Source organism: Branchiostoma belcheri, unplaced genomic scaffold (genome assembly GCF_001625305.1).
Source record: "Branchiostoma belcheri isolate BF01 breed outbred unplaced genomic scaffold, Haploidv18h27 scaffold66, whole genome shotgun sequence".
Classification (NCBI taxonomy): Eukaryota; Metazoa; Chordata; class Leptocardii; order Amphioxiformes; family Branchiostomatidae; genus Branchiostoma; species Branchiostoma belcheri.
In genome coordinates, this window is record NW_017804309.1 from 1658097 (window position 1) to 1669602 (window position 11506).

The 11506-nt window shown below is 41.9% G+C and overlaps 1 protein-coding gene across 1 annotated transcript; it reads right to left on the reverse strand.

The window, feature by feature from the left end:
* Positions 1–293: 293 nt before the first annotated feature.
* On the reverse strand, positions 294–6945 carry LOC109483819 (selenoprotein N-like). Its single transcript, XM_019786965.1, has 10 exons — positions 6836–6945; positions 5092–5260; positions 4496–4670; positions 3758–3909; positions 3282–3439; positions 2926–3036; positions 2675–2780; positions 2345–2516; positions 1884–2003; positions 294–1466 (listed from the first exon to the last, which is right to left on the reverse strand). Exons 1-10 carry the CDS (start codon positions 6905–6907, stop codon positions 1388–1390), a joined length of 1314 nt encoding a protein of 437 aa, XP_019642524.1. The 5' UTR covers positions 6908–6945; the 3' UTR covers positions 294–1387.
* Between the last annotated feature and the right edge of the window lie 4561 nt (positions 6946–11506).

The window sequence follows — 11506 nt, forward strand, 5'->3', positions numbered from 1 at the left end:
CACCTCTGACTATTTCTTGAGAGGGGTGAAGGAAGCCATTTACATCAGGGCCCATCACCCTACATTGAACCGCGACGGGGGCCGACATCGTCTACCAGATACCTTTGACCCAGTGTTGACGTCACACTTCAAAGAAGCCACGTGACAAGCTTCACTGGGTCAGTCTACTGAGGAAGACCAGAGTGACTGGTTGAAAGCTCTAGGTGAGAGAATTTTTGTGTTGGATCAAAAGTTTTAACTTTAAACATGTAACTACCAACACAGATGAACTTTCATGATATTAATCAACAAATGATGTAACATTCTTGAGTTACAAGGCTGAGAAGCTGTCAACTTTTTATGGTGTTCCAAGCACTAACCCAAGTCAAGATATGAGAAAGGCCTTGACTTGTGGATGTGATAACCAACTAACTACTACTAATATACCGAATGTTTAACATACAAGTGATAAAATCTGCCAGTAAATGCCCAAATGGTTGTCACTTTCCTGCATGGTATTAAGAAGAGGAAGAAGACCTGTACAGCAGACACCACTACACCTCCATCCATCCGACTCTGCCCAGTGTCGGCAACACTTTCCGGCAGTGCCATCATCCGAGACATAGCTGGTGTCCAACAATGTACAGGGTCATAGTTTACAATGCACAAGCCTAAACACACCAGTCACATATCAACAGGGCCCTCTAGTGAATGCACCTGGTACTGTAAGGCTTATACAAGGCTTTAGAATAGGCACAGCTAGCAGTAAATACCTACAGGATGTTGGAAAACAAACTTATTGTATAAAATGATCAATATTGACAAGTACTGTGGAAGGCACAAGTAATACTGCATAAATATTACCAAAATAAAATGTCTTTCGGTCTCCCTTCACACTTTCCTGATATGTCCTTAGTTCAGCATAAACATTCTTGGCAGATTCTGAAATTCTGAGAAGTACTCAGATTTGGAAAGACGATATCATCAATGACACACTCCTGCACAGCAGATAATAAATATAGTCCCACTACCTCTTTTAAGTTGTGTCTTGCAACATGAAAAAACAAAAAAGGGGGTTCATGAGCCAATCGTAATATATCTTGGAATCTAATGTACACTTAACAGTGGAATCAATGAAGTACTAATGGTGGTTGAAGAGGCCACAACAATTTACTTTGTTGGTTCTTAGATAATAAAATACTCCTGAACTGGAATATCAGCATGAACACAGACTCTGAGGGGAAATTCTGGACCTTGATTCAGTTTTAGGGAGTGAATACAAGTACAGTTTTCCTCCCAGACCTCCATTTTATATTGTTTTATCACCCTCACTTTAAAATGTCCTAGAACCAAGAAAATTAATTGGCATGGCCTGATGGCAAGGCTCAGTCCGTTGGCTACCATCTGTTTATTCCTCCTGCACCCCAGCCTTCTTCATTCCCTCCTTCAGGAACTTGCTGTATGTGACAGAGGCTGGGTCCATCCACCTGCACAAGAACAGAAGGAATGTTGAGCCAGGAGTGAAGTGTCCATATAAAGATACAGTAGAGATAAAGTAACAACTTACAATATCAATCATTCATATGCAGATGTCAGTTGCTGATTCATGGCTCTCCAGGATATGCTATTTTTGGCACAGGACCTCCATTTGGCCCTGGTGAGCCCTAGGATAACAGGAATATTGTAGACTTAAACTCACTTTGAACAAAGGGACATTGGTTTACCAAAATTTTCAACTGAATCCCACACCTTCAGAACAAATTTCTGTCTCATTTCTTGCACACTTCTTTTGTTACAGGATTTTAAAGAGGTTATTACAGAACTAACCATCTGTCAGTAATATCATACGTCCAGAGTATGATCATAAGATTTCCCATATCATTATACTTTATCTCCATACTCACTGCAGCATGTTGCTTGCCACATCATAAGATTCACTGGAGCTCATATCCAGGAGATGGTTAGCATTGAGGTGATGAAGAACAGTACCGTTTGGAAGTGACACCATCATTTCTACCGGAAACCTGGGAGCGTTTGAGGCAAACATGGGAAGTTGTCAGAACATCTACTGAGAAACACACCACAGAACTGGAAAAACATGGAGAGCTTTTCACTCTAAAACTATAGGTTCTCATATAATCTCACATCATTACACTATCCAAATACCAGTCTCTGGTTACACCAGGGTCTGCATAATTATGGAAACTCTCTAATGTATAGTTCCATAATTATGCAGACCCTGGTGTATAATTTTGTAGAAACTTTCCTACAAAAATCTAAGAACCATAAAATTGAATTGGTGTGATTTCAGTTTCCATATTTTCCTACAACAACAACAGTAATATGAGACTGATAAGTGACTTACACATAAGCATCCAGGGCCAGCGTGGCCAGCTCCTTGTGTTTGGGTATGGAGGAGTTGGTCTTGATGTCCTCCAGCTCGGCGACGAGCACCCAGGTGCTGACGAAGTGGTCCGACAGCATCTTCAGGATGGGCGAACTCTCCAGGGGGCCCTCCCGGAGTGTCCGCCCCGATCCTGGGGTGGCAACCACAGGTCAAGGTTAGTGTTATACGTGTGTAGTGTGGAAATATGAAAAGGTTCTCCAACTCAAAAGATTGGCAGAATTTTCAACTGACCCACATGTCTTAACTGAACTTTTGTAATGACATTTTAAGGAACATTTTCCACAATACCTCAGCAGGACTGGTCATCCAGTGCCCCCCACAGCAGAATGGAATGGACCAGTTTGTTTTCTGCCTCAGCTCGGCTGAAGGCTTCAGTGAAGTTGTAGTAAGGCACCTGGGGACACAAACAGAAATATTTCTCTTCAACATCAACTAGTCACTACCAGCAAGGCACAACAGCCAATCAAGGATATGGGCTACATGACATTTTGTGACATGCCAAGTTGCCACAAAAATAAACAAATTTACACTATAAGTACCGTTTTAAATGGGTACATCTTGACTTCCAGGCTCTTCATAGCTTCCTCCATGCTGATCTCTGTGTTCCACTTGATGTCTTTGTGGTCCTCCTCCATAAAAATGGTCCTCTCCTGTTGTGTAAATGTAACACTAAGTTTAATGAAAAGCAGCCTGATAGTTTTTAATAATGAATAAACAAAGGCTAAAAAAAGCCAACCACCCCTAGACACAACCCACATTAAACAGTCCAATCCAATTTGACGTAGTTAAGACCCTCTTGTCTGGAGCAACCCCTACCAGTCACCAACCAGTTCCTTTAGTGGTTGTTGATTACAGGCTTGACAACAAACAAACAATAAACATAAACAAAACTTTCCTCGCTCAACTCGGCTTCGCGCTGGTCGATGAAGGAGCCGTCCTCCTGGTAGATGAGGACAGGCATGGACGGGGCGACGGAGGTCAGTGCAAGCTGCGGGATGTACCCGATGTCCACCTCCATGTTCTCTTGCATGGTACCGTGCATCCACTCCATGTCTGCAACATAATCATACTTCTTAACCTCCTTTCTTCCATCAATCATTGATTATTTCATTAATTCCTTCTCTTCATTCATCCATCAAATATATTGCAAAGCATGCATGTCAGATGAGTAAAAACAGCCGGGATTTGAACTAATGATGTCTTGGTCCAGAGGCAATGTTAAGGCCTGGACTATGCACTACAGGGATTGCTTTTCACAACACTACATGTACGTGACTCACCCATGTTGAGTGACCTGTTGGCAGGTTTGTACAGATGGAAAAGTTTTACAGTGTTGTGCACATTTCTGGGTACTGGTGAGAAAGTACTCACCCACATTGAGGGACCTGTTGGCAGGTACATAGAGGTGAAAGTGTCTGACACGTGACGCGTCCCTGGTGAGGATGATGTTACCGGTGAACTGGGCAGGGGTAAACCAGAAGGGGTACAGCGGCGGCTCATTCAGCTGGAACTCTGCATGGATCCTAACAAATGGACAAAAACTGCTTTAGTTGGATGGGTACCGGTTTGTTGAACTGAATATACACATACCAGGTAGGTGGTAAGCTGCTCAAGTTAGACAGTATCACTACAACACTACAATGTTTGTCTCTCTTCTACAAATACATTCAAAACAGTACAAGAAGACTACTCAAGGAACCAAGGAAATCTGGTCTGTGTGAATGGATGGTCAATATAGGAAGGATTCTAGTGTCAATGAGAAAAATGTGGTCATCTTGGTCAGGCAGGTTTGAGAGGTTCTCTTATGGTTCAAAACATTACAGTCTCCAAATAGTAGTCTCAAAGTCCTTCTGCAGCAACAATTTCTTTCCACATACACAATGTACTGCAAATTGATGGAACTCCCTCCCAAACAACCCACGAACCTTCAAAACTAATGTTCACCACCAGTCACCTACACCTCCCACCCACTTCAACCACGTAGCCAGTACCTTATCCTATTTTGTCTGACCCTGATCTCTTCCTTTATGACCTCAATGAAAAGAAACCACTAGTTTGGATACTTCATGGATAAAAGAAGGTTCAAACAAGTAAAAACTGCTGAGAGACCTGAACACCACGTCCACCCAGCGCTCGTTCTCTGCCCTAACAGTTGCCACGGCACCCTGCGGACCGAAGCGCATGTACACGAAGGGCCTGGGGTGGAACAGGCCCAGCAGACGGTGGAGGATCACTTCCTTGCCGGACACTTTAGGGGGGAAGTAGCGATAACTCGACAGCGATCCTGCAAAAGGAAGAAACAGTTATGTCTTCTGGTCAAAGTAAGGATCCTGCTAATGTGAGTATACCGTATCTCCATCAGGTTTGTACGGCATTTACAAGTTAACATCATTCAACACAAGAGTGAAGAAACTAACTGTAGCTATGTACAAAACATTTTAATTTACGTATAAATAAACATTGTCTTTTTCAGTGAAATTGTTGTTTTTGTTGTATGAAGGTTTACACATTTTAATCAAAAGATTTCCAAGTGCTAAATTGTCAAAATTGTCATCTTTGAGATGCAATTGACAAATCTTTTGTGTAAAAATAGTGTCCACTAGTGTTTTATACTTTTCAGGTACAGGTACATCAGATGTTCTGGTCCATTCCTATATCTACACAGTTTTACAGGTAGGGGTGTTAGGTACAGCAACTGTGAACACCTGAGAATGTGCTGAGTTGGGAGGGGAGGATCTCATACGCTGCCCCCAGCACACCGTAGGCCGCCGGTGGTGGCAGGAAGGGGGTGAAGTGGCCAGCCCCAAAGGATGCCAGTTCCTGTACCGGCTCTGTCCACGATGTCAGCCCCTTCAGGTTACTGTTACTCAAAAACTGGCAGGAACAGAGAACAAAATTCAACACCTGTGACCATTTCGGCAGCAAAAAATAGATTGTCAAGACATTAGTAGTTGCCACAAATGAGATTAGCATGGGGTTTGGAACAGTAATACAAGGATGAGTCTGGCTATGTATTGGGCAACATTAGTATGAGTTACAATGTAGACATGGCCTCCTGTAGGTCTGTCTATTAAGAGATAGATGACTATCTTTTAATACATGGGCTTTTTGGTGACTAAATCAATATACAAATACATGTATAACTAGAGGTCGGAGATCTCATGTCTTCGTCAGAGGTACATCGTTCTAGAGAAATTAACATGCGTATTCTTCAATCTTTTTAATAATCAATTTGGTCTAAAGAACAAAAGAATCTCTGTACTATTTTTATGGTACAGAACACCCTGAAACGGTTTGCCGCAGATAAAACAGATGCGTCGTCACCCGTGTTAGCCCCCCCCCCCTACGTTATTTGAGTTTGGACTGTTACTGGAAAAAAACGTTCAAGAAATTCTTACTGTGTTGAAAGTGTCACGACAGCGCCGCAAAATATAATAAGAGAAGATGTTGTAAAGGAAAGAATCAGAACAGGGTGACTACTGCTGTTTTGTTAATTTGTCTTTATGACAAATAGAAGACTTGTTTCTTGTGTTCTTTGTGTCCTAACATTTGTACTTCTACAGTTAGTATATTCCAAATCTAGGCATCTCGTTTTTCGGCCCTTCGTGTTTGTATTGCGCGCTTGCCTTAAATTTAAGGTAATTAGTATTTAAGGTCTCCCGTGGACGTCATCCATAGCAATTACTTGGTGTGGCCGTAGAAAATAACCTGACATATGTCCAACCTATCCTCCCCCTGCTGAAGTTATAGTACAATCCCTCAATGTAACGTCATTTGATCCCATCCCATTATGGGGTTCCCCGCTATATCCAGCTGTCGGCTGTCTCCAAGCAGATGTAGGTGGGGGATTTCTAAACACAAAAGGTCCTATTACGGGGACATAACGACCTCCACGACTCTCATCTTTGAACTCAATCTTGGAGACCACGACAGTAATATGCCTATCAAATTTCATTAACTTCCATCCACACATACAAAAGTTATCCTGCTCACAAGAAAAATTAACAAAATGCCCCCTGTAGTCACAACGAAACCCCCCACGAAGCTCAGTAACGAACTTAACCTTGGTCCTGACAATAGTAAGCACCACACCAAGAATTATAATCAACATTTTACAAATACTTGAGTTATCTTGCTAACAAGCCACAAACACAAAAGGTGCACTAACGTGACGCACGGACCCCCCACGAAGCCAAAACTTGTACTTGACTTCGGCCTTAACAGCGGTAATCTGCCTGCCAAAAATCATGGACGTCGAATCATGCCTTCCAGAGTTATATCGCAAAATCCGCAGTTCCCCACACTCCGGCGAGACAATTTCATAGTCCTTCTGACGAAGACAATAATGTAGGTGCACCCAGTCAAAAATCAGGTGCACAGCTCCGATACTGGGTGCACAAAAGTTCATCATGTGCACCCAGTATTTTGAGCCCTGCAGAGGGTACTTACGCCAAACGGGTTTTTGTCCTTGGACATGGAGGAAAGCACGAATGGCGTAAAGTGTGTCTTCAGCACAATCATCTCTCCTGCAGGGTCTATCTCCTCGTCAATGGGAAAGCTTGTCTAGGGAAAGAGAATAAAAATCTGTGATTTAAAGCAAACATAGTCTACAAGGTTAATAGGCAATTTTATAGATCATCAAACAATTAAGTACAGAGTCTGAAATACCTGCTACATAATGTATATCTATTAATGTATGCATCAATTTTAAACCTTCTCCCTGCTGCCAAGCCCCATAATGGAAACAAATTTGGGGCCAAACAGGTATATGTATCTTTATAGGCTGAAGGTTAATGGATTTTTAAAACCATAAAAACTGTCTTGATTTAATATAATTATTTTCTTTCCTTAATGCTCAAACATAAATTTGTACAACTATACATGTACATGTAAATGGCCCCCACTCAATTTGGGCTATTATATCAGATTAGTAGTAGTCTGTTATGTGGTAAAATATAAGTTCAAGTTTAAAGTACATGTGATCAATTCACAGGATAGCTAATAACATCTCACAGACAAGAAAAGCTTTTCAGAACGACTCAATCCATGGAGTGACAGTCAGTATCTCTGTAGCACAGTTAGTTAGTGGTCCTGCTACAATGTGCTTTTTCACAATGATGTGGAAAGTCATATATAGGTTAGAATCCCCAAACCCCCATCTTGAATTATACTGGAGGGGACTACAGGGAATGTTAAGTCTTCAGTCCCATGTATGTGGGAGCCTCTTAAATCCCTGCGCCCAACACATAGGGGTGACCCGGTGTGTTTGGCCAAATTCTTGGGGATATTACATGCTCATGCCCTTTCTCATGTTTAACCAAATGATCTGAGACCCTTCAAGACTGCTTACAACATTCCACTGGGCATGGCTGCCATTCCCCACTGGCAGACAGACCTGCAATTTGTCACCAAACTCTTTAGCTTGGCATCTCCTGCCAGGGTACACAAGATTGCTGGTGCTAAACCATGTTTGCTGATTCAGCCCATTGAAGGACCTGCTCTCACACCCTGCCTCAATATAACAAACAAGTCTGAGGAATGAGTGGAAACTATAGAAGTGTGATGACAGTGCCTCCGAAAGGTTTATTTTAATTGATAACAAGATTTGACCCATCCACAGGAAGCATTTATTTTCATTTGAATCTCAAGGAGAGCACAGAGGTAACTGCCTTTTGATACAATCCCATGTGCTGTCTTACTTGGACATACACTAATTTTGTACCATCAATCTCCAATACAAAAAATTCTCTTTGTTTTTTGCTTGTACTCTTGACCATCTCTGCAGAAAGGCCTCCAGTCCACTTTCTGGGAATGCCTTAGATTACTTTTCTCTGCGACCCAAACATGTTAATGCTGGCCACCGGTCTAATGTGACCTTTCTTCAAGTCCCTTCAGGGGTCACTACAGGCAGGTATGACTGTACTTATAAGCAGTTTTAGCCAAAGCTCTACAGTCTGTTGGGAGCAGAAATCATCAGCATTGTTACTGAAAGTAAGTTGACTCTTGTATAAACATGTGGCAAGCACCACCTCAACAGCAGCGTGTCCCCCCTTCATTTTCCAGAGTTCTTGAACCCTGACGTCAACATACAGAACCAACACCTGCAAACTGTGAAGAGCTCCTGGATATGCAGAGAAGCCAGTCACATGTAAACTGGAAGCCAGAGTGTTGCCAGGCCTCACACTGGCCAGCTTCTGGCTCAAGGGCTAACATGCCCCAAAAGAAATGATTGGGGATGGGAAAAGTTTCCTTGGGGGACATGTCAGCCTTAGAAGAGGGCCTGCAAGCCCTTTTTCGTAAGGCGTAATCAGGCCGTCTTAGACTTCATAATTCGTAGGCAGCCTCCGCAAAAATCAACGTAATTCGTAATTGGGCATTAGCCGCAAATCGTAAAGTCGTAATCAGCTCTGAGACTTTAACGTAATTCGTAATAGGCGGCGAAAATTTTGCGTAATTCGTAATCTCTATCCCCCCTTGCAGGCCCTCTTAGAAGCGGGTCTTTGCAAGTAGAGCCCTGGCAAAGTCTGGACCCAAGACAGTAACCTATGGCTTCCAGATCGCTTTCATGAAGTATGTCAAAACAGGCTACTTCAGAACTCATTTTGCTGCATTTTGTAAAACGTGATCAGAGACTTTGGAGCAGACTCAAACACAACAACCCTGGTATTTAGACTAATCATGTCTCTGCTCTCCTACTCCACACACACCTGACTTAATGGGTGACACCTGTGTGCACATTGTGGCTTGGACCTGTGTCTTGAAGTTGAAAGCTTAAAGGAAAACAAACTTTCATTTCAAACAAGCAAAAATGTGGTAAAATTTAGCTGCCAAAAATTAGCAGGCTGTTGTAAATGAGGCTAGCCTGACAGAACCAGCCCAACTGGCTCATGTGCTTTCTCAGAAAGGCTGGCTTCTCTGGCAAATCATTACTTGAGCCCTGGGAGTGAATTTTTATTGGGATTGGGAATAGATTAAATTACCTGTGTATGTATTGTGTATGTGTGTGTATTTACAATACATGTATCTGCTATTTCCAATACACACGTAATACAGTGTTGCCATACATTTTTACCTTGGGGCTGGATGGGGGGAAAAGCAGTATGTGTAAGAGGGTGAAGTCTGCCATCTCTGATAGCTGTGTTTCCATAGAATATCACAATTACCCCACCAAGCATCTGCTTGGAGATTACATCTTTACACACAAGCAGCTGACAGACAGGGTACAGATGGCCAGGACCTAATCTTACTGTCAGATCTGCCCTGGGCAACCTGGCCATTAGTGTGAATTAAGACATAGTGGTTTCTGTTCATACTCCTGGGAATACATGTAAAACTGGCAGTCTTGTGATGGCACAGGAGGGGTGGTTTCTGGGGTCTAGTGGCACATCAAAAAGGAGAAGGTAGTTGTGGGCAGCAGGTTGTTGATGATCCACTGTATCTAGGTCACAGTATTGGAAGGCAAAGTGGCACATCATTAAAGAAAGCAGGTTTGATTGCTGTGGCAATATTCTATATATAGGGAGGCCACTTGTTGTCCGAAAAGTACTGGGTGAGAACTGTTCTCTTCAAATAATCCTGACTGTTAGAGGAAGCTCAAACTAGTCAAAGCTAAACAAATCTGCACGTCAAGTTTGATAAGAATTTTAGTATGCAAAATCAAACAAACATTTGAGTCTAAAAGAATTGGAATCTTGATTCTTCTTTTTCGCAGTCACATTTTGAAAAGTTAAACTTGAAGTGCTCATAGTTAAAACATTGATCACTGAATGATACTGATACAATTTATGGATTGACGTCAGTCAGCTTGCAAATTTATATCCTTGACTTGAGGAGTTGAGGTACAATGTGTATATACACAGTACAGACGTCTCTCTCCGTAGGTCTCCCACATGCTGACCTGAACACAAAATAAACTGTCCCAGATCTGGCTTGTCTGGACCTGGTACAGAATTTACCTAGAATGCTGGTACCTAGCATGTATACAGTCCTTTCTACATTTTTTGAAGCTGTGTATAAATGAGAGAGTTAAACTTTATCCGTACTTCCTCCAGTGTATAATGTCAAATTTTATTACGTACAGTTTAGAGAGGATTATGTTTGATCTTTCCTTGGCAAGATATTGACCTAAGCATATAGCTATATTAAGTTTGTACTTATTATTTTATCAGTTCAATAGTAACATCAAGAAGTATGACCAATTGTAATGAAACTCGCAATTTAGCCACATGGCTGCAAAGAGCTTTACAAATAACCTGAGTGGCAGTCTGCCTGTCTAAATCAATTTTTCAGACCGGATGTATCACTCATCACAAGTGAATTCATCACAAACCTTTGGTTGGAGTCAACTTCAGACTTCCAGGCGACATCTTGCAGCATTCCTTTCCTAATGAGAAAATATTTTGCAAACAAATTGTCTATTTGGATTGATGCCAAAATTCAAACTGCTCACTGACTGCAAATTTCTTGTTTAAAAGCCAAGTATAGATTTACAGCTTTAGCTGCCTTTGACTTTTGAGAAAAGGGCATGAGAAAATTCTGTGTGAGGTTTTATTGAATTAGAACTTTAACACAGGCTCAACACATGCATCATGCATGTCTGAATATTTCATTAAGTTGCTTATAACGCTTTGACCCTTTTACAGACAAGGTTTTGTTTTATTTCAATCACTGGAACAGCAGCACCTATGGTGGCCCGGACAGTGAGCATGTGGTAGTGGTAATTTTTCCATAAGTGAAGAAGCAAACAAGTAAAATCTGAGATTTTATACCTCCGGGCTTTTTATTGTATATTTTTCTATGTTGTTTGTTCTGTATAGTTGATTGTGTTGAATTTTATGTGTTAGATTTAGCGTTCCTGGACTGGTCAACATTTTCATCTGCAGCCCATACCATGTACCCACGGTAAAAATGCATGTCGAGAACGTCTGAGACAGTATACCACGGTATTTGTAAGTTAAGAAGTCGTACTATACGCCGAAAACATCCAAGATTGCGCAAGAGGGCGTTGACCCCTGACCCATTGGCCCACCCGGAAGTTGCGCTGGCAGCCAGCCCAGCGCCGCGCGCGACGATTTTCAGATTTTTACGCCCCAAAACACATATACAATAAAAACAAAAAAA